At 43.8% G+C, this 24,458-nt stretch overlaps 1 protein-coding gene across 2 annotated transcripts in view; it reads right to left on the bottom strand.

Moving 5' to 3' along the window:
- The window catches only part of FRMPD4 (FERM and PDZ domain containing 4), a 1,397,101-nt gene that overhangs the window by 417,466 nt on the left and 955,177 nt on the right, over positions 1–24,458 (bottom strand). For both annotated transcript variants that reach the window (XM_069204702.1, XM_069204703.1), the window contains exon 5: positions 10,278–10,323. In XM_069204702.1, the coding sequence (XP_069060803.1) occupies positions 10,278–10,323 (46 nt within the window). The remainder of the gene's footprint in view (positions 1–10,277; positions 10,324–24,458) is intronic.

The raw sequence follows: 24,458 nt of genomic DNA, 5'->3' as shown, positions 1-24,458 counted from the left end.
TCATCTTGTGAGCCTTCACCACCACGTCAAGCTCCCCCTCAAACATGTGTCTGTTCCTAGTCCTTTGTCGATTTAATGTGGTCACTAACAAAATGCATTTGCCTCAGATGACCCCTTTGAATGCATCTCAAGTCATAGAATAGGAAGTGTCTCTGTGGTTATTCAACCAAAACGATTCAGCTCATCTCAAAGTGGCTGATCACATGTTAGTACATTCAGAAAAAAATACCTTTGAAATTTGGATTGCAAGACCAACCACACCAAGACGACTTCCAGTGGGGCATGGTCTGGAAGAACAATGGGACGTATTGTCATCAAAACAATGGCCTGAAGCAGGAGGTGGCTGAGGAAGACATGATTAATCCTGAAGTATGACCTACGGGAGTGAGAAAAGAAGGTGTTGTCTTTTGAGTTTGGGTGTTTAGACCATCAAGTGTCAAGAAGGCCCAAATCATGGAGAGCTGATTTTACAGTTTTTGTAAAAATGCTTGTTGATGCCCTATGGGCATGGGTAGTGCCCATAGTCACATTCCAGATAATATTAAATCACCTAGTAAGAGACCTCTCCCTTCGCAAACCCCCCTAGGACAGACATAAAGTATAAAAGAAACTGTGAATGGCTGGTGTTGGGGGCAAAGAGTGTTGCTATTGTACACAGTCTACCACTGAGTAACCCTCTAAGCAACATATACTGCCCTTGTCAGTCTGACCTGGTCCCCACCAATTGGAAGTGGACTAAGGAGTGTAACAATATAGCCACCCCATTGTGTTTGGTGGTGACAGATCACCTACAAATTAGGGAATAGTCTTTGTGGCATAATCTTGAATCCTCTTCCCATTTAGGATAGGTTTCATGAAGTGCTGTGACATTAAAGTGGTGGTCCCCAAAATATTTTCAGAGATGAGTACGCTTATTGGGGGAGTTTAGCCCTTTCACATTCCACGTTAAAACAGTTAGAGCCATCGTCAAGAATGATGAGGTGGTTCTCTATGTCCAATCAATCCACAGGGTGGCCAAGTGTAGCGAAGACAGAACAATTCCTCCCATTGTGTCCCTCCTCCCCCCTCCCGCTACCTCACTCATCATTTTCACAGCATTGTCCATGCATAGGTCAAATAACAATAATACCAGTAAAATAAAATGATACCTGGAGAAGAACTGGAGCATTGCACTCCTACATTACAACATGAAACTTATCCTCGATTGGGTAGTGGACCTATACCTGCCTTGGTACCCCGCAAAGAGCAGTTTAGCAACTCCTGTTTGATGCAAACAGCTAATGTCCCAGAAACAACAGCAGTTATAGTGATCCATTGCCTGAAAGGTAACCCCTATGTGGCCCTCTAGGGACCCCTCTCAATGTCTTTAGTCCGTAATGCAAAATCTAAGGTGGGGTAGCACTTTAGTGTCTCTTATAAGATCAATATCCCCCTTTTTCTTCTCAAACCATGACAGTGCCATCTGGCAATGGTCCCTATATTTCTTCATTTCTGAGTGGGCTTTTCCCCTTTCTTCCATGGCTGCCAGGAGGTACTGGTAGGGACGTCTGTTGACATCCCCAGTGGGGTCTCAACACAAGCCGAGGCCTCCGATTTCCTGACTCTTTGAGGCCAAGGAATATAGCTGCTTCGGCAAATTCAGTGAACTGATGCAGCTTATTGTGGAGTTCAAATGCTTTGCTGAAGGAGTAGATCCATGTGTATTTAGTACGCTTGAACCTAAGGTCCTCAGTGGTTGGCCAAAATTGTTGTCTGTGGGCCAGCGTCACCAGGGTGACATACTGGTATAGAGAGGATCTCACCCCCTGAAAGGATACAGAATCACACTTCCTGGCCTCCTGGAGGATCAGTTCCTTCACCTTGAACGAGCTCACTTTGGCCAGTACATCCCTAGACTGCTTACCCTCCCTGGGAGAGCATGGGCCAACTCTGTGCACCCACACCATTCTAACCTCTGGGTGGTCATCACCAAGGATATTGGGGAACAGACCACTCATGAAGGCCTCAAGGTCAACCCCCTCACTTCCCTCTTCCAGGCCTCTCACCTGTATATTATCTCTATGGGAGCGATTCTCCAGGTCTTCGCAATTGAGAAGGGCTGAGTTCAGTTGAGTTTGAAATGATGTGAATCTCTTGGATAAAGGAATTAGTTGTCCACCTATGTCCTGTGTTTTTGTCTCCAGGTCCATGGTGCGGGTACTGACTTAATCTACATCAGCCTGGTGGGCGTTGAGTTCTGATTTTAAGGAGTTGAAGAATCCTGTGATATCACTTTAAGTTTCTCCCTGAGTTCGCTCTTGAACTCCCTTAGCGAAGAAAGAAAAGATTATTTTGTCAATGCCATGGGTTCTCCCACAGATGGCGTTGTGGGTCCGGTTTGGTCTCTGCCGGTGCAAAGCAGCTTGAAAAGCTGTTGAGCTAGGGCTTCTTATGTGACATAGAGGATTGTGCAGCTCTGTTGTGGTGAGCGTTATTAGCCTCCCAAAACGACAGTTTGGTGCGGGCACCCGGTAATGGTCAGTAATGTGTCAGATACAACTTCTAGTGATGTACCAGACAGTGCCTGTCCTATGCATCAGTCCCCGAGGCATTTTTACATTTTGGCATTTCATTTAGGGCTATGCAAATCCTGCAGTAATACAATCGGTATGCATTGCGGGTATGATTCCCTCCAGGAGAGCACAGGCCACGCTCCAAAGTGTCAGTCCTCAGTTCCCGGTGATGGGGCTTTTCTTAATTTTCAGGAGCTAATGAGCATTTCAACCTTGTCTTGTGGAGTTGAAGAGTAGCACCAGGTAGGTCCTCCCTTGCCGCTTTTATGGGCTCATCATCCCCTTCATCCCCAGACCATTGCCCCCATTGATGCCATTTTAAAGTCAGGCATCCAGGAAAGTGTACTTCTGTGTCCTTCCGCTACCTCGTGTCAACGTTAGGCCCTCCAGCCCTGCTGTCCACCAAGTCCAGCCAGGTAAGCGCCCCATGCTCACCTTACGATGGGATTGCAGATTGCCTCTCCCCAACCCAGCTTTGCCCGTATCTCCTCTTCATCCATGCCGCAGATGGGGGTGTTCCTCAGTAGAGGAGAGATCTCTTTGGGTCCTGATTTCTTGTGGCCCTCACCTGGGCTCTGACCAGATAGCTACTTGTCTGTGTAGGCCGCTTCCACCTCCCTGCCATGGGACCACTGAGGACAGGGCTGGGTCACCCGAGAGGTGTGTCCACCATCTTGTCCCAGGCCACTGCTGCCGTAACCTCCTACAGAAAGTTTACTAACTTTCAAGGGGCCTCAGGACCATCACTAAACCGCCATAGCATTCCCTCTGCACCCCTAATATCAATTAGGGCCCATGGAGCTGTGGATGGCATCAGATAGCATTGGTTTACGGGAGAGTAAGGGAAGCCTTCATGGATCACATTAACAAGGTCATGGTGTTGCTCACACCCCCTTTTCCTTCTTTAAGAGTAGGCAGTGTTTCATGGGACCACTGCCTGTGCTCCAAAACTATTTTTACATTCATTCTCAAATAGGGGAGGGGGTCCCCTGGGGTTCCCTTCCCTTTTGCTAATGGGTTACCAGCACCTTCTGGGAGACTGTAAAATGCAAATGTTTTGTGACTGCATTTCGGTCGCAAAACAGTCATGCATACTAGTGTGATTTGGTATTAGGAAGGGACACCCTAAACATACCTCTTCCCAATATTGAACTGCAAACCCTACTTGCAATTCTATAATAGGTTATCGAAAGGCAAATAGGGCCTCTGTACATAAAAAATGCTTTTTAGCTACTGCAAACGCCCCAATTCTGCAAATCATACCGTTTACAATGGCTAAAAAGTTTTGTACATCTGGCCCACAGTCTCTTACAACCATTTATATGTACAAAGTCCTTCTTAGCTCTACTGATAGCCAAAACCTTTTGATTTTACTAAAAGTATATGTTGAATATACCTCAAGGGGCCTTCATCTATTGGTCTGTCGTTGTGTCATTTGCATTTTGCTTCTGCCCACTACCGCATACAACATAGAGCTTTGGGCAGTGAGTCAGTCTACTTCAGTCACTGGCTAATTTTACTTTGATTGACTGCATTTCACTCTCTCACAAGAAGCACATTCACACACAAAAAAGTTTCTTTCAGTGCCAGTGTTTTGTCATTCCTTTACTGTTATTTTAGATTTCCTTTGTTCTTAGAGCCTGATGAGACAACATGTCACTTTCTACTATCTATCTATCTATCTATCTATCTATCTATCTATCTATCTATCTATCTATCTATCTATCTATCTATCTATCTATCTATCTATCTATCTAATTATCTATCTATCTATCTATCTATCTATCTATCTATCTATCTATCTATCTATCTATCTACCTATCTATGGTTGCAATGGTGTGTATTCATTTATCTATCTAGGCAGCCTTCTCTGTGCAACGTTCTTTTTGAATGCAACCAACTTTATCTAGCTATCTATCTATGCAGCCCTCACTATCTATGCAATCTTCTATCTATCTACCTATCAATACCTATCCATCTAGCTATGTATCCATTTATGCAACACTATCTATCTTCATTTACAAGCCTCTCTATCTAGCTTTACAACCCTATCTACTTGTAATGCAGGTTTACAAACACATTACAAAAAAATCTATTAACATAAGAAAGAGGCTGGCAGACAATTCCATACCGATTTTGTTTAAGAATGATGAATGCCCAACAACTTCCTCAACAATATTTTTTTGCAAACTCAGGGAAGAACAAAAAAAGAATTGCGAAATCCAAAATACTAGCATCCAACTCCAGACCTGTTGGCTTTGACAATGTTTGTTGATTTGTGTCGTATATGCATTAAGCTGCTGACAGACCTAAAATTCCCAAAAGCACATATAAAAAGTGCTGTAGAGCAGAGATATTTTGGTGACATCTCACAAAATGTTTGTTACCCTGTTTCAAATATTCCTGCTTAGCCCGCATAATTCCCTACTTGACTCCAATATGTACCCTCTGAGATAAAGGAAAATAAAGAAAGAGTTGGTTCAGCAATTATATGATCGTAATAAGGAACTGAAGTGGGCGGACTTGGTACTGATTGAAGAAAAGCAGTAGCATAGTTAAAGCAGGTTTTCTCCTGATTTTAGGAACTGATTATATTCCAGACCTAATCAGAGTAATCTCTGAGGGCCAGATGTACGATGCCATTTTGCAGTTGCAAAAGGCGAAAATAGCCGTTTGCGACCGCAAAATGGCCTTGTACAATGTACCATTCCTATTTTGCGGGTCGGTATCCAGTTACCGACTAGCAAAATAGGGATTGCGACTCACAATTAGGAAGGGGCGTCCCAAAGGCGTCCTTTCCTAACTGCGACTCACGGGGGATGTCTGATTGTTTTGTGACCATGAATGCTGTCACAAAACAATTGCAGTTAACACCAATTTCAAATTGGTGTTAACCTGTTTGCAAACCCCGTCCCCATTCTGAATGGTAGCAAAAATGTTTTTTCAGAGTAGGCAGTGATCCCACGGACCACTGCCCACTCTGAAAAAATGAAAATAAAACTTCATTTTTATTTTTGAAATGCATCTCATTTTCCTTTGCAGGAAAACTGGCTGCATTTAAAAAAAACTGCTTTTTGGAAAAGCAGTCACAGACATGGTAGTCTGCTGACCCCAGCAGGCCACCATGCGTGTGAGTGCGGCCATTCCCAAATGGGTTGCAAATTGCAACCTGCCTCACCCTTTTCTCACCTTATCATAACCTGCAGTTTATTATTATACCTTACAGACCTACCTTATTATGAACCACCTGTTCAGGTAGGCTTTTAGATTTCACTTAACGAGCACACCCCTTAGTAGTTGTGCTCTGGGATCCTAGACCCTGACGAATGCCCCTGACCTTCCAGCAAATCGAGAGGGCAGAAACATGTTGGTCATACATATATATATTTTTTTAGACTCTAAGAGACATTAATCTCTAAGGAGCCTTTTTTCTCCCCTGTTTTTAACCTTACCGACATGCACCTCCATTAAAGTTTAATTAATTGATATAGGTGACATGTATGGTAATTTTATTCTCACCCTATCTGGATCCCTGTTATTTATCCAGTAAGTTTAATTTCAGCACTCCCTCTTGTTCTTTTAACAAAGAGGTTGAGTCCGCCCAAGTAGTATCATCTTACTTGGGTGGGGCTAGGTGGTCAAATGATGAAGCAAGACACTATTATGTGTGTGAGACCACCTAGTCCGTAAAGGAACTCCCCCCCCTTATTCAACGCAGCCACCCGTTCTAGAGACACTCTCCACACATGCTCTCTTTCCATCACGAACCCCGACCCAACCGGTACTGACAACTGAGGGAACACTGGTCCAACTCCACCCTCAACCTCAACTATCCCACACCTTTAGTGGTTAATGAATATATAGATTTCTCTTGGGAGCTTGTGTGGGATAGCACCACTCCCATTACTCTCTCTTTGTGTTTTATAAAAATCTTAGAAATCAACAGTTGCCTCTTGTTTGCGTGTCGGAATTTCCGGCGCGGCACAGACGATGCATCATTTCTTTCCACGCTGCAAGGGGCTTTGCTTCAATTTCCGGTGTGCAGTCTTGGTTCCACACTGTGATGCAGGGATCTTTGTGACAACTAGGGACAATGCAGGGAAAATCCTGGGTGTGCGGGAGGAAGTCACAGGTGTTGTGTCGATCTGGTAGGCGATGCATCAAATTTTCTGTTGCACGGCAGACGCTTTATCGATTCTTCTCTCAGGAAGTTGGACTGAGTTGTTCTGGTTCGGCTGTGCGTTGATCCGGTAGGCTGTGTGTCAGATTTTCGGCCACAAGACAGGCGCTGCATCGAATCTTCACTCGGGAAGTCAGGCTGCGTCGTTCCGGTTCAAATTTTTGCAAGGCCGGCTGTGAGTCGTTTCTGGCAGACTGTGCGTGGATTTTCCTCAAGAGATTAAGGGGATGATTCTAATCTTGGTGGGCGGCAGGAGCCGCCCGCCAAGCGGGAACCGCCAGAAGACCGTACCGCAGTCAAAAGACCGCGGCGGTCATTCTGAGTTTCCCGCTGGGCTGGCGGGCGACCGCCAGAAGGCCGCCCACCCAGCGGGAAACCCCCTTCCACGAGGATGCCGGCTCCGAATGGAGCCGGCGGAGTGGAAAGGGTGCGACGGGTGCAGTTGCACCCGTCGCGATTTTCAGTGTCTGCTATGCAGACACTGAAAATCTTTGTGGGGCCCTGTTAGGGGGCCCCTGCAGTGCCCATGCCATTGGCATGGGCACTGCAGGGGCCCCCAGGGGCCCCACGACACCCGTTCCCACCAGCCAGGTTCTGGCGGTCAAAACCGCCAGAACCAGGCTGGCGGGAAGGGGGTCGGAATCCCCATGGCGGCGCTGCCTGCAGCGCCGCCATGGAGCATTCTTCAGGCCAGGGGAAAACCGGCGGGAAACCACCGGTTTCCCTTTTCTGATTGCGGCGGCAGAATTGGCCTGGATGCACCGCGAGCCTGTTGGCGGTGCATCCGCGGTCCCCGGCCCTGGCGGTCTATGACGGCCAGGGTCAGAATGACCCCCTAAGTCTTCTTGGCCTTGAGACTTCAGAAAACAGTAGCCAAACTCAATACAAGCCCTTGGAGAGCAAAGTCAGAGATCAGCAAGGAACAGGGCAACAGCAGGGCAGCAGTACTTCTCAGCAAAGCAGTCCGGATGAGTCCTTTGGGTAGCCAGGCAGTTTCTCTTGAAAAGACTGAAGGTTCAGGTCCAGAAGTGTCTGAGTTGGTGCGGTCAGAGAACCAGTATAAATACCCAAAAATGCCTTTGAAGTTGGGGAGACTTCAAAGAGTGGTTTTGTGCACAAGGTCCCCTTTCAGTACAGGTCTGTCTACCAGGGTCCCAGTAGGGGGTTTGGTAGTCCATTGTGTGAGGGCAGGCCACTAGCCTTTGAAATGTAAGTGTCAGGCCCTCCACCCTTCCAGCCCAGGAAGACCCATTCAGTATGCAGATGAGTGCAGGTGTGACTGAGTATCCTGTGTTTATGGTTGTCTGGGTGAAGTGCACAAGGAAGCTGTCAACCAGCCCAGCCCAGATGTTGATTGGAGACAGGCTGTAAGGCAGAGATGGATTTCAGTGCAGATAAATGCTCTCTTTCTAAAAGTGGCATTTCTAAAATAGTAATATAAAATCCAACCTCACCAATAAGCAGGATTATCTATTACCATTTTGGCCATACTAAATATGACCCGGTTACCCCTTTCTGATCAGAATCTACCACTGAAACAGTATATGAGGGTAGCGCTAATGCTATCCTATGAAAGGAGCAGGCCTCACAGTTGTGGAAAATGGATTTAGGAGTTTTCCACTACCAGGACATATAAAACACACATGTGCATGCCCTGCCTTTACCTACATACCACCCTGCCCTATGAGTTACCTGGGGCCTACCTTAGGGATGACTTATAGGTAGAAAAGGGAGAGTTTAAGGCTTGGCAAGTGTTTTTAAATGGCAAGTTGAATTGGAAGTGAAACTGCATACACAGGTCAGGTCTGAGACATGGTTAAGGGGCTACTTATGCGGGTGTCACAACCAATGTTGCAAGCCCGTTAGTAGCATTCAAATTACAAGCACAAGTAGTGCATTTTACAATGGGCTACAAGCATATCAAATATACCAACTGGGTATCAGCCAATGTACCATGTTTTAGATGGAAAGCACATGCACTTAAGCACTGGTTAGCAGTGGTAAAGTGTCCTGAGTTCTAAAGCCAGCAAAAATGCAATAATTTTTATTTTTCAGCTGCTGGCTTTGAGACAGCATGTGCAGGGAGGGGCAGGGCTGGGCCATCGGAGGAGGTAGGAGGAGTGGAGTGAGCGCACTTAGGGGTGCATGTCAGTTTGGCCGGCTGTCTTAGGCCAGCCAAACTGACATGCACACTTAGGTTTCTCCATTTCTGGCTGTGGCACAGACTCCAGTGCAGTGTGTGAGTGTCAGACCAAGCCGCTCAAATCAACCCTGATGCTCCTCTCATGCTATGTATAGCATGAAAGCAGCACCAGGATTGTATGAGGAGCCTGTGCTGGTGTCCCAGAGACTGATGGGACACCAACACCATTAGGAGAGGATAGCCAACGGCGGCAGCGGACAGGTACATTTTTTACATTTATTTTTTATTTTATTGTCCCCCTTGCCCCCTCCTTGAGATTTGAGGAGGCTGCCTATAAATCACATTGCATGACATCATTAATTAATGATGTGCTAAGCAATAACATTGAATATCAGGTCTAACTACAAAGCATCTTAAAAATAACGTCATCATTTCCACTACAACTATAGGAGCCTTCTTTTGATGGGCTGTAGCCTCAGTTGATCTCTTTGTAGCCTGAAAATCAGTATGTCTGAGAGGAGGCTGTGATTTGTTTTAATACATAATTGGTTCTTCATGATGTAAAGTTGTTAGCATACGTTTTAATTTGTTTAGGTGGGGCGGTATATTAGAACATAATCTAAAAATATTTTTAAAAATCATGTTCCAGGAATTGCAAATGAAATATACTTTTGACTCTACAAGTTCAGAGACACAAACAGCTATCACTTAAAAGTGTCGCTTTCTAAAACCTACTATGTGCTTCTTTACGAGATGGTCAGTAAAGTTTGGGAAGCATAAAATGAAAGCGGTTTCGTTTCTGTGTTACATTTAGTTTGTGATTTCATTTGGAATGATTTAATGCAACCAACAGGAAAAATTAAACATTGTCACAATCTTACAGTATTTATCTCTCACGCCTTTCAAAATGGTTTGATTGTGGCCAGGTTCAATTTTAATTCACTCATATTCAAGGCCTCTGTAATTATGCAATTGAGCATCAATCGCGTTTTCCATTTAGTTATTAAACAATTGCGCTTGTCATATTATCCCACTCACTAGCTCCGACATGGTTAGCAGATTTAAACAAAAATTACTAGCAGGGGATCATAATATTTTAAAAACTACATACGGTGATGCACAGATGCAGACCTTCAGCTAAGGTTAAAAGGTCACCATTGCTGTACTCAGATATTACACCGTTTTGGAGTAAGTTAGACTTTTGTCCAATCAGTTTTAGTTAATATTAAAATGAGGAAGTAGCAAAATAATACTGTGGTATAATGGGCCGCCTTATGCTACATAATTTGCCTTTCCCTGCTGCATAATATAGTCACCCTTGCAACATAATTTGGTCCTTTCTTGTTTCATAATTCGAGTGGCCCTGCATATTTCATAAATTCCCAAGTGGCAGCATACTTACAGGATAGGGTTGCACCACAGTAAGAAGGATGGATTCTTTACAGCTTCTGTAATACAAAGAAAGAGAGCAACAAGAGACTGTGATAAAGCATACTTTATATTAAATATATGTTTACTGATATGAATCTATCAGCAACATTTATCAGTGTTTAATGAAACGGTAAAACTATAAAGTATGAAAACTGTAAGTCTACATAACACTATATGCCTTTACTGTTGTTTTGTACAGAAACTTTGACTAATTGGATCAAAAACTAACTTCCCGCTAAAAAAAAATTTATTCTGAGGAGGAACATCAGGGGACTTTTTAAACTGCTGTTCAGATGTAGCATAGTAGCTGTACTGTCTAAGAGTAGGGGTGTTATATAAAGACATTTTGGTGGGGGAAGGGCAATGGAAAAATCAGTGAACACTTATAAACTTGAAAGTTCTTATATATTCAGAAATGTTTTGTAGTTTGATATCTAAGCTGGAGAAATTGGCCCGGTTTAGGGTTTGGTAAATCGGGGGAGGAATGTTTCAAATTACACACCTTGCCAACCCTGTGGTTCCTACACTCCTTCTGGACTTGGAGGAATGGCAGGGTTTTCGTTGGGGGAGCCTCCACTGATTCTGACGTCAGTAACCCTGATTTAGCAATCTGCCATTCAGAAGCCACCAGGTCACACTGACGGTGTACCCGAGGCCATCACTCAGGTTCCCTGTCCACGTCTGAAATGGAAAGAGGGAAGGGAAATTTTAAATGGTCTCCAACTGAGGTAAAAATTAACCCCCACTTTGAAAGTATGTTATCTTCGAACAAAACCTTTTGCAAAGCTTTAAACATGGTGCCTGCTCAGCAACCATCACTGCTTTAAAAGGAGCCACAGTGACCCCCTTTACAGTAGCGGGCGATCCATCCCCTGCAGGAGGGAATTTACATGGATATAGCTGGTGGTTCTCCACCAGGAGCAAAGGACATCCCTCCAGTGAACTGGTTGTATGTGACCCACCTGCCAAGGAATAAATAAGGCCTGCACTGTTGTAAATAATGTAGTAAATGCCTTTTGAAGGATGGAAACTAAAGGTCACACACCATCCCATGGTTAGAAAAGGTAGAGAAAACAGTATGCGTTTTTTTTCTCATTTCTGAAGTGTGTGCTCCAGTGTATCTGTGGAAGTAGATGTATTGTATAAGGATTAACACTGAAAATCTACTTTTTGCATAGATTTCTGGCATACTCTTCGAGGATTGTATACATTCCTTAAAATGTATACATTGATGTAAATGAAAGGTTTAAGTCTATAGCGCAAAACTTTAATAGATTTTGACATTTAAATACCTCACCAGTTCCACACACTTTCCAGATTCACATCTGAATAGAGGATGAAATAATTGTAATGCCAAGAGTAATTAATTCAATTAACAATGAATTCCACAGTGGACACATTGAAATTACAGTATTTTATATACTTCATATAAGCCATTCCATTAACATTTAATTGAGCCGCTGTCTTTTCCAGTGTTTGGTGATTAGTAATAGTTTTCTCTCAAAATGGATTTTCATATTCCATTTTTATGATGAGTTCGTTTGCTGCCATTTAACTACTTGGACCAAAAACTAAACTAAAACATATGTCTGACAGACTATCTAAGACAGTAGCTTGGAGTGCCTCGGAAAAGGCTATGTCATTTATCCCTCCCAATAAATGTAGTACCCAGGCATTCAGAATTTACCAGGTGTGATAAATTGCACCTAATCCAACGTTTCAAACGTAAGTGGGACCTAGCTTGTGGATTTGATGTTTTGTGCACCAAATTCCATATTAGGGTACTAGTAATTGACTTATGAGGTGATGGTACCATCCCAGCCCCTAGGGAGTAATATCATTACAGACATTATGGTCCATATTACAGACTTTGGGTGTTGTTTTACGGGTACAGTGGAGATCCTCTCTGCAGAGGGTGGTGGAATAAAGGGGCTGAATTAAATGGATCAGTATAAAACAGTCCATTACTATTGTAACTGAAAGATATTAAGTTGATGTGTTCATGGCACACAGATGAACATAGCAGCTCGAATAAAAAACCCACAATTACACAAACAAATTCTTTTTTAGAATTTATATTATGTTCCAGGTGGGGCAAAGCATATATGTAGCTATACCAGGTGGATAACATTTAGGCATAAGTGATCACAAACATTCTATGACCATAGCCTCACTCAGACCATTTAACATTATATTAATCACCAGAAACACATAAGCATAGATGTGAAACTATGATGTGCAGTCTAAATAAGATAAAGCTATGACGTTTGTTGCACCATAAAAACAACTGTCACCATTTTAACTTCCATGTAAGTTTTCCGAAGCCTACGTACGGAATCTTATCATCAAAAAAATTATGTATGACTCAATCTCAAAAGGAAGAATATGAAGCACTGGGAATTGTGCCATAATATTTCCAAAATAGTTCAAAATATGATAATATCAAAGATCTATTCAGAAAAACCTCTGCGGGAATGCCTCACTCATTGCATGCGAGAGCATCCTGAAAACAAATCAAATCAATGATCATCCTCAGCATACTGGAACACTCAACAGGACAGATGATTGGCACAAGGGCTCACATGAATAAGGAATATTCAGTGGTGAAATATAGTTCGCAGTGGATAAGCAAGAGCTCTGATGATAATTGGGAGCCCTTAAAACCATCACCCGATAGTACTAGCAAGAGCCACAATGCGTCAAATCAGTAAAGATATTGACTATGGCTGCAATCAATCCAGAAGGCTACAGAGTATTACATCTTGGTGTTTGTGGACTCTTTTTATTGAATGTAAATAATGCTTGGCATATGAATGTCTTCATCCCTCGAGAGCTGCAGTATGATACAGAGATCCTGTGGTTACTTTGTTTCTGGGATGCTGAAGGAAATTCCATTGGAATGGTGACAATACATAAGTATATAAAACGTTTTGCAGTCAATTGTTCAATTCTTTGGGTAAGCCGAATTTATAGTGTGAGCAGAAGCGTTATTCACCCAAGCCCAAGTCTGAACATTTCCTCTAATACGAAATGTTAATGTATTTAATCACTTTTGCCTGTGAGCTTTTTCTGCACACTTTTGAAACTGAATATAAATGCAAACCTAAAATGGAGTAAAACACATCACTGATATAAAATATTCAGGGGCAACCAGAGGTATAAAAAGTAGAATATCTTGTTTAAATGGTAAATGCATAGTGAAACTGACAGACATAATGTGGTAATTCAATGAACCTATAGAATGTAACAATTGCTTTTAGATTTAAAATACATTGCATTGGTATGTTCTAATTAATCTAGCAGAAATCAGATAAATGAAGGGTAAGATGAAATGAATCAAGTAGATATAGGACGTAGCAGGTGGGTTTTTCCCATTACTAAAGAATTTTTATAAAAGAGGAGGATTTGGAATCTAGAGTGGAAGCAAGAAGAGTCCACGATAATGATCAACATTCAGTATTTCCTCTTTAATTCCTGTTTCTGCCAATCTCCAAATTATTAGAAGGTCTCCAATGTCCACATCCTATAACAATGCAATCTTTGTCTTATACAGAAACTGTTACCCTCTTCATCATATTGAGACCTACAGCCATGACCGCATCTGGCCCACGTTTGTCCCTGAGCAGTGCCAACAGTTTGCTCTCTGAAGTGTCCCTGAGCATCCTTAGTTTGGGGTCGACATCAATGATAATAAAGTTCTGTTTGTCCAGGACCATTTTGCAGTGCTTCCTATCAGTACATGGAAGCACATATCACTTTTTGGTAACATTGCATGCAGAACTTTGCACCTTGGATCATATACACTTTCTGCCTAACTTATCTTTTTCACATGTCTGTCACTGCAACTTGAACCTTTGTTTAAGGCCTCAGACCATACATGGTGCACAATTCCTCATTAACACTCTTATTTGATTTCAAAGCTACTTTAAAGTAAATGCAGAAGCGGCTTGTAGGGGGCGGAGAGGAATAAACAAATGCATAAAAAAAAACACTTACCTTCTCCATCGCAGCACCACTCCTCTGCCCCTTGTCGCTGCAGGCACAGGCTCCCAGCCCGCCCAGCGGCCAATCCTGAAGCTGCTCAGAGCAGCATCAGGATTAGCTGGGAGCGCCCAGCCTGGTAACTATGTTGCAGGGCTGCAGAGAGCACAATGCGCATGTGTGTTTGGTCGGCCCAAGGCGGCCAGCCAAACATACATGCGCTGTGAGGGGGAGTGCACTCACTGCTCATCACCCCGTGGCCCTGCCCCTTTAAAATAAAATTATACTAAACTTTGTTTATTATCGTTTCTTTTAAAGGTGTGCTGCTGCATCTGGTGGTGGGGCGACGCTCCGCTGCCCCAATGGAGGAGCCGCCCCCGAGTGAATGACAGACTTTCCAATAACAACAGGGCCAATGATAACTCTGTCTGAGTCACCTGTCTAGTAGCCGGCCTTCTTTCTAACTTAGTTTTCCTCAGTCTCCTCAATATGTCCTGGGGCCCATAATAATGCTTGGAAGAATGGGCAGTGGATAGGAATGGGTGAATATTCTCACGGGAAATCCCTGTACCTCTAAATGCAATTGACTTCAATGAAAGTATTGCAAAGTAAGAACAAATATCAACTGGTGCTTCATCCACTCTGATTGGTCACCTATACTCAGTCAAACTAACTTCATCATATGGACCAAGTAAACGTAATCGGATTAACTAAATCTGTTTCCAGGTAAATATTGAGTTTAATGTTTTCTTGTCAGCTAATAATTATCTGTCTTGTGGGCCCATAATGTTGCACATTTACTGGAATTGGTTACTGTTGTTATGGCACGCTTAGAATAAAAAACTTACAAACTACAAACAATTACACCATAGAACAGCTCCATTGAAGAAACCATCTTTAACTCCTAAGTTATTGCTTTCAAAGTTTAATTGTTAAAGTCCTTACTGCATCATGACATTGGTAAGTGCAGCCAAATGTATTCCCTGGAAGCGGTGATACATAAATTCTACTGAGACCTATTTTTTGGTGTCAGGGACAAATTCTTTAAGGTCGAAAAGTTATCGGTTAATAAAAGTATGTATTAATTTGATAGCATTATTACAGTTTACCAAAATGAAAGTAGCAAAATTAACACAACATGAAAGTATGCTGAATACATCAAGATGTCCTATTACAACTGGAGTCTATTAAATACAGTTTCTGACGTATTGAATTTCAAACAATATTCCAATTTTTAAATTGCTGTTGGTGCCTCCCAATGGCTAGTTGAAATCCCTATTTAACTTGTCTAATGCCAATGGTTTTCCACTTCAAAAGTACACTTCAGTGTCCAGAATCCTATGTGCTGCAGTTGTATCAATCAGAAACTATTTGTACCTGTTAAATGATTTTCCATCCGGTAAGAGTGTGATGCAATTTGTGTTTTCTTTTCTATACCAGCCATTGATTTTAAAACTAAGATGCTCCACCAGTCAGGTATGTTTAGAAATTTCTCCTTGAGACATAGTCACCCATAAACAAACAAGGGGCCCGACTCACAAAGTAAAGTTAGACTTTTGGTCTAAGCTTACACTTTTGGTCTAAGTTTAGACGAAAAGTATAAACTTAGACCAAAAGTCTAACTTTACTCCGTAAAGTTAGACTTTTGGTCTAATTTCACACTTTTGGTCTACTTTTAGACCAAAAGTGTAAAGTTAGAACAAAGTCTAACTTCACTCATGGTGAAGTTACACTTTGGTCTAAACTTAGACTTTTGGAATAAATTTACACTTTTGGTCTAAACCTAGACTTTTGGTCTCAGTTTACCTTTGTGAATCAGGCCCATGTAGTTTATTTTTCATAATGTATTTAATTTTATGTATTCATTTGCTATTGTACAGCACGGACATTAACACAAGGACTGTTTGAGGCTTCACTGTCCTACCTCAAACAGGATACATGAGGGATCTGACTCTTGAAATACTTTTCAATGGCAAAGGCATGAGCGATTCCACTCCATTCACAAAGAAGGTGTCCACTCGGAATGCAGTCTATGCTTTTTCAACGAACCAAACCAATCCTAGAACTACTCTCTTTCTGGCTTTATCATGAGAGAAGCTCCAATAGTGGGTACAGCATGTTAACTTGACGCTCCGTTTGAGACTGAGGATCTGTGTCTGCCATCTGCCAAGCTTTTTAAAAAAGCTTGGAATAGAGCAGTCAAAAGTATGCATGTATGTTGGCTGCCAGATGATCACACTTATAGCATCAGAAATTTCTGTTAGAAAATCCGTTTTTTGGAAGTATGTGGCTTGCCTTGCCTTTCTGTCACATATTTTGCATTCCTCGTAAACCACGATTAGTTGTTATAGATTAGAGTTTGTGGCCGACAAGGGGTTTTAAATAAGTTAAATAAATCATGAGGGAAGAGGGGAGCCGGCATAAAAATATTGGTGCAAATTAAAGAAGCTTTGGGACCAACCACAGGGGCAGCCCGTAGAGTGCACAGAGTCGCCGAAGGAGTCCCACTGATGGAGCCTTATTCGTTCCCCTGTGTCAGAACCCCTCATCAGCTTCAGGCAGTGCTTCATCAACAGAACCTTCCTCCTCACTTCTAATCTGTCTTTCTCACTCCATCTCTCCTCTCTGTCTACACCCGTTCGTCTCTCTGTCCTTCACTGCCCCTTTCTGTCTTGTTCTTTTCCTCGCTCTCTCCTTCACTTGTGATTATTCCATTCTCTGTAGCTTTTCTCTTTAGCTTTCTTTCCCTCTACCGCACTTTATGATTCTCTCTTTCGTTCTCTCAGTTTCTAGGCTCTTTTTCTCGCTGTCTATCTCATGGACACATCTCTCTGGCCCGTCAATCCAATTTTTTTTACCCCTTTTATACCCCTTTCTTTTTCTCTCAATGGCTTTTCCATGTGTCTCTTTTCTGTTTTTCATATATGAGTGAGCTGGGCTGTTTCAGTCTCCAGCACTAGTCATTTATGTTTGTTGGGGACTTCATCTTCGTGTCCATTTTCCCCTCTTCCAGTATTGATCTAAATTGTAAATGTATTTTATTTGTTTAATTAATAACTTTGAAATACCTTTCTCTTAGACTCCTTTTTTCTTGCTCGCTGCCTCTCTAACTCCATATTTTATTCCATCTGTTTCTACATGTGTGCACCACACTCTCTTCCTGCTTCAGCCTTCCTCCACCTCTATTCTTCTGCTTTTATCTTTCCCTCTGGTATTCTTATGCATGTGTCCTCTCCTCCTCTGAGTAAGTTATGCTTTGCGCTCTCCTTTCTCTGCCATGACTGGCCACTGAGAGCGTTGCTATAGCAACACTCTTCGTACCGTCTATGGCGTTCACAAATCCCATTCTTTGAATGGCAAATAGGTGGCTGGGCCCACTGACCCCCACAAAATGCCATACTGTGAAAGAACAATGATAGTTACTGTTACTCTGGTGTGCCCCGTGCCAGCTTTGTCAGGAGGACGTATGTCAAATACCATACTAAGCAGCATCGGGCCATACTTCAACCACCTTCTCATTCATCCATTCATTCACTCACACATTCATCCATTTACTATGCACTCAGTTACCAGCTCATTCCTCCTCCCAACCAATGTCTCATTTTTACATTCATCAACTTACCGACACAACCACACACATAAACCTATCAGTCTATGATATGGTATCAATCAATGAAAAAACACATACACTTAGGAAGTCGCCAAGGCATGTTTTACTTTGGTGACCATGAAATGTAAGTCAAAAAGGGTGCCATTGACAGTAGCTGAATCAGCCCATCCAAATGACCTGTAAGTTGTGATATTTTCCTTATTTTTATATCCCCAAACCGGCTTTTCAGAACCGGTCTACGTTCTATGACCAACTTCAAAAGCTGTTCCTTTTTAAAATGAACTTAATGTTGACAACTGAATACGAGCTGTCTGGTTAGTGACATTGTGTCTGCGAACAAAGTGCAATTGGCACCTTCAGGTTTGTGTTGTGTTTGCTTTCATGCCCCCCCACTTTCAAATGTCACTAGCAGCCACTAGCAGCCACTGCAGGAACTATTGGTTAGTGGAGGCAAGAGGCAGAAAATTGAATCAAAATTAGGAATGGTTGGTTATTGGTAAACATAACAGTCGGCTGTGCCTTCAGACTCCTAAGACAAATGTTGGGCAAACAACTTTTTTTAATAATCATGCAATTTGGGCCCAAGTCACCAAGACTCTGCTATGGGAGTAGATCTCAGTTATTCTTGTAGTGGCCTTGTCTTACTATTGCATTCTATGAGTACACCTGGATTATTTCTTAATTACTCTTGGAATTCCCACATAAGTAAGGAGAACAATAAGAGCAAGTCACAGAAAACACTTGTGAGTGAGTTGAGTTTTTTAAATTTTTAGCTACAGTAGTAGGAACTAATATAGAAATCAAGTATGCATTAATGTTCGAGTCATGCAGTTGATTCTATTGTTCATCCTATCAGGGTTTTTGTTGATTTCTAGGTCATGAGATGCATCTTGGACTGGGTGCACAAATGTATAAACTGTGACTACCCATATGGATTGCTTCAGTTTGTATTAAAAGGCAATTGAAAATGAACGCCTGTGACTTTCGATTGCATTTAGGTATAGAACACAGGCCTTGACTCAATGCCCATTCACTATCCATCTCGTTTTATAGCCTTACTTATGAAGATAGAGTTGACATTAACAACTCAATTTGTTTCAGTAGATCATAAAAGGTCGAATTTAGGAAGCATGAAATTCAATAAACTGGTACGCACAAGAACAATGCTTACAAGGCCAAGGGGATCATGGTGACACTAAATTTGATTTAAGAGACACAAAGACCAGATTCTAGTTTCAACTGTGCATGGTGCGGCAGGTGCATTGGCACCAGGGTACAGAAGCCTCAGAAGCCTCAGGGTGTCTCTGAACCCACATTATTGACGCATGTCAACACCAGAAGCAGCTCCTTCGCAATGGCAAATGAGCATCGCCCACTGGCTAATGGCCAGCAGCTGAAAAATTAAACAATATTTGTGATCGTTTTATTTTTCAGCTGCTGGCTCAGCCAGGAAGTGCAGGGAGGGGAAGGGCTGGTCCATGGGAGAAGGGGTAGTTGAGTCAGTGCACTAAGTTCGCATGTCAGTTTGGCTGGCCGTTTCAGACCGGCCAAACTGACATGCTCACTTAGGTGTCTCCAACCTTGCTGTGTTGCACTGCCAGGTTGGAGAAACTGGAAACTGGTGCACAGAGTCCCATGCAACGTCTGAGTGGCAGTACATGCCACTCAAATCAATCCTGGTGCTTCTCTCATACTAAGTATAGCATAAGAGCAGCACCAGGATTGCGTGGGGAGCCTGTGCTGGTGTTCCAGGGACTGCTGGGACACCAACACCATCAGCAGAGGAGCGAGATGGCCGGCAGTGGCAGGAAAAGGTAAGTTTATTTTTTTAATTATTTTTGTTTTTTCCCCCTGTCCCCTTCCCCCTCCACTTCTCCGCATGAGATTTGCAGAAGCCGCCGCTTGTTCACACCCAAACAACAGGCAGCACCCTACTTTTCTTTCATGTACTAAGGCCCATGACATGCTAGCTACACCGCTGCTCTATCTGCATTTTGTCAGACTTTTTCCCTCCATGACAAAAATAGCAACTCCTAATTTTGTTTACGACGAGTAAAAATCATAATCAGTCATCTGATAAAACCATAGCATGAAATGCATGACACCTTTTTATCTGTCTCTTTCTCAGTCAATTCGTCCACTCATTTATTTAATCCACTCATCCATATATCAGTTATTCAGCATCTAGTGACCGTTAGGAAAGCCATTAAAATGTTCAATTAACTAGTTTATTAAAAAATTAACCTATTTCCCTAAAAACCGTTTGAGGTACCAATGCCAGAAGATGTCTCTGGAGTGACAGTGTACTGCCAAGAAAATCCCCAAATCCTGTACAATAATAAATAATAAATACAAATAAACTGCTTACTTCCCTACCTGCCTTGACCCTTCGCCCACCCACCATTCATTCCCTTGATCGTCTGTCATGTTCACCCATACATCTCCACAACTATCTCTCAGTTCATCTTTCTTTCTGTCTGTTTACCGGTCTCTCTTCTCATCCACCTTTCAAAAATCTATCAATGTGTATTATAATACACATTAGTGAGAATTACATTCTACCTCACCAAATGGCAATAATAATATCAATATATTATTAACTACTAATAATTAAGTGCTGTGGTCATGCTCTAAAGGCTCTCTCTTTGGCCAGAACTTTCACCCCAATACAGAAGTAATAATAAATGGCTTGTCACCCCAAGGTTCGATGTAGTAATGCAATTAATAAATGTGCTGCTTAAAATCAGACAAAAGTAAGTTAAGTTGCTACACAACTTTAAATTGGAAGTTTTCTCTGTACCTTGAATCATAAGCGGCACCTTTAATTTTATTAGCATTGCCAAAAGTACCTTGACATGTCCCAAAGCAGACAGCAAATGATGAAAGGTAAGTTATTGACTTTGAGGAAAGCGGCTAAGGTGATATGAAACACTACAATCACATATTAGTTCTGCTCCTCCGCTCACCGACACTAAGTTAAATTCTCTCAGTGAGAGAAGTCCACCTGGTAAAGAATTATACTCTTCTGTCACCTGGCCTGCAATGATGTGGTGCAAACTCTGTCAAAGACAGATCATCAATGCACTTTAGATTGGCTAGTTCACCACCACATTTGGGAGGATTTACCATTGTGAAAGACCATATTGCTGAGGGTGGTGGACTTCCACCAAGGGGTGGTTATCATGTTACCACCAACATGTTAGAGGTATAAGGTTTATGGGTACTAACAATTTTCATTGCCCACACTTAGTGCTGGATCATTTGACATGTGAAATTATAGAATTTGCACTGGATATTCGATCTTCCTCAAAGTTACTCCTCATGTCAGAAAGATAGACAATGAAGGGGAGGGCAGCAAGAATGGCATAGAACTAAAAATGTGGTAGATCTTTTGCTATGAGTTTGGTGAACGGAAATTCTGCCAACAAAACTCATGAAAGCATGGATTCACACCTTTGCGCTTCAGGTTAAATACATATTTCTGTACTTATTTCTGTATAATTGTTGGACTGGGTTCTGCCCCAGGAGTATGGCGGATTTATTTGCTTTTCTGATCACCCGTTTTTTGGACTTTTTTTCTGTGGGTGGGCCTCACTGCTGGAGTCTCGCCCACAGCAATCACACAATAAATGGACTGTCCATGTTTAAAATCGGTGTCCACCATTTAAGATAAGGCTGCTGCGACGCAACAAGGGTAAGGGGCTTTTGGCTGGTTACACATGTGCACACGTGTGCGGGCTGTGAATGGGAGACTACTGTTGTGCTCAGCCGAGTAATAAGGCACAGGTAGCTTGATGCAAAGGTGACTCTGCAGGGATACGTATTTACATGGGATAGGCCTCATGAGGGTATTGTATACTATTAGGGTAAGTCATTGTGCTTTACTGTGTTAACTATAGTGACACTCCATTATGCAAATAATGAGGGAACTGCATAAAGGGTAGTTTCCCTTCTCCATGATGTAGGGAGACCACTGACATCTTGAACTAGGGTGTAACCTTTTAAAGAAAACCAAATATGCCATGTCCAAAATGATAGCTGCACATCTTATGGGTCATTTAGATTTTTCACATTCTCCTGGCTCAGCTCAGGATCAAAGCCCAAGCCTGTGGTCACCCTGCTGTGTCCATTTATTAAATTTTCTCCAGCAGCAGGAACAAAGGCCGCCCCTAAACAAAAGGAGCACTTAGCACTACTTCTCCTTGCTCCAGAGGTGGAAAAGGGGTGGGGCGGAATGCTCTGTATCAATCACCTAGCTGTCACACTGTACCAGGGATGGGCCTGCCCAAGCCTCCTGAACAAAGGAAAGAGCCCAGACAACTGGAGCCAAACCACCAGGGGCCCGCCTTTTGAATTCTAGTGCGCAGACCCCTGGCAGTGATGTCAGCAAGAGTTGAAGCTGAGACCCCAGGAGCTGATGACCAGTGGCTCCTTGATGCTATTTTGGATTGTTCAACATGCTGTGCAGGATGGATGGGACAGGGGTGGAGAGGTGATGTGGCACCCCAGAATTGGTTAGCGGTGCCTGTCTTCTGGAATCTTCCTCTCCCCTTTATAAACTCTTGCAGAAGGGTAAGACTTCTTCTTGCCTCAGATTTTCCACCCAGCATGCTGCCGGATCCTGGGCTACCATCAAGAACTGAAAAGAGGAACACCCTGACCTCATCGCAGGATCCAGAACTCAGTCCAGTTGACCTCTGAGGACCAGTTGGGGGAAGCCCTGGACTTTTCTGCACCCACCAACAAAGCCACAAAGGAGAACTGGTTCAGGGAGCCAGGAGAACCAGCTTCTGGAAGACTGCACTGCTCTGGATGTGAGAAGGGTTGCTGCTACTGCACCTGGTGGATAGAGCTCACCACAAGGAGTAATATGAGCCCATCATCATCCAAATTGGCCCAACAAGGCCCGAGTTATGGCATTTTAAGTTTTGATGACATTTGACCTCTGCCACTGAGCAAGTGGTGCTCTGCTGCAGGTCCAGTAAAATTACCCTGGGGTTGGCCAGGGCCTGGGGGATGGTGCAAGGAAGCTCTATCTATTTGGTTGAGGGAGAGGGCATACTCGGGCCCCCCTCCCTGTGTTCCAAACTTGCCCGGGGACACCATCCTACTGGTAGATTCTCCGTGCAGGGGCTGGGACCCCATCCCTGAACTCCATCCCTGACCCCTGTACATGTGATATTGCGGGGATGTGTCATGGTGCTTCCCCGGGAAAAGTCAGGAGTGGCCCAGGATCCCATTTGTCAGCCCCAGAGGCAACCCCAACATCACCCGTCTGCCTGCTGGAGTAAGCAGACACACAGCAGGACTTCCAGCTCCAGTGGCAACATACAGTTGTGCTGCCAGTGCAGGGAGCCAGAGAGGGCAGTTGGGGGTGTGCTCCCTGAGCTGCCCTCCAACAGTGGCAATCTCTGGGGTGCCCGTGTGGGACCAGGCAACCCCACCATGAAAGAAATTAAAAGCATGGCACAGGGCCGCCTTCCAAATAGACAATCCAAGGAAAACATCAGCACCGCTCTCACAGCACAGCGGGAGAGCCGCTACTATAAAATTCACTGCACTCAGAAAACTTGCCTTATAATGCTTTGCGGGACCTCCAGTTCCAAACACATTTTTGCCCATTACTATCTTCGCTTGTGGTGGTCCTAGAATGAAGAGACCGCCACCAAATTACTCTGCACGGAGTGCTCTTTCTGACCAGGCCAACTTCTTGGTCCCCACCTTAGCTTGGGGGGACCCCAAAATCTTCACCTTTTCCACTATTCAAGGTATTATCAAGCGCTCCAATGGATGGAGCTCTTGCTTTGTGTATGTAATGTTATGAAATTTCTGAGAATGTGTAACCACTGACCCTCGGGTAGGTCGCTCTCCTGCTCACGCAGCGCCTCCAGTCCCTGACTGCCTTCCTCTCCTGTGAGTGTGCTCCCCCCTTCTTGCCCGTGTACCCCGAGTGCTTGTGCTTGTGCTGACTAAAAATCCCTTTTCTCTCCTTGTATCCCGTGCGTGTGCCCCCGAGTGACTGAAATTCCCTTTTCTCTCCTTGTATCCCGTGCGTGTGCCCCCGAGTGCCGTGCGCCGTCCTCCCCTCTCAGCCCCTCCTTTTTAGTAGATTTTAGTAGGCTCTTGTTCCCTTTTCGCCGTCTTGCCGCTTTTTCCCGCCGCTCCTACTGCGCTTTTCCCGCCGTTTTTTGCCGCTCTTTTTTGCCGCTCTTTTTTCCCACTTCCAGCTCCCCTGCCCGCCCACCTCCCGCCTCCCAGCTGACCCCGCCTCCCCACCTACCCCTTAAATGGCGGCCGCTGCGAGGCCGTGCAGCGGACGCGCGCAGCGGGCGCGCCGAAGGCAAGCCCGTCTGCGCCCGTCCGCGCCTGGACCGCGCCCAGCGCCCGAACCCCTGGCCCCCGCGCCCCCCGCTTGACCTATGACTCCGCCACCCTCGCCAACCTCAACCCCGACCGCGCGCCGGGCTGCTACCGCGCCACCCCCAAACGAACCCACGGACCCTTCACCTGCAGCAACTGCCGCTTCACCTGCCTACGGACCCACACCGCCACCACCAAGAA

Source organism: Pleurodeles waltl, chromosome 8, assembly GCF_031143425.1.
Source record: "Pleurodeles waltl isolate 20211129_DDA chromosome 8, aPleWal1.hap1.20221129, whole genome shotgun sequence".
NCBI classification, from domain to species: Eukaryota; Metazoa; Chordata; class Amphibia; order Caudata; family Salamandridae; genus Pleurodeles; species Pleurodeles waltl.
Note: the sequence above shows the minus strand (reverse complement) of the source record. Positions and strands in the feature narration are given on the sequence as shown.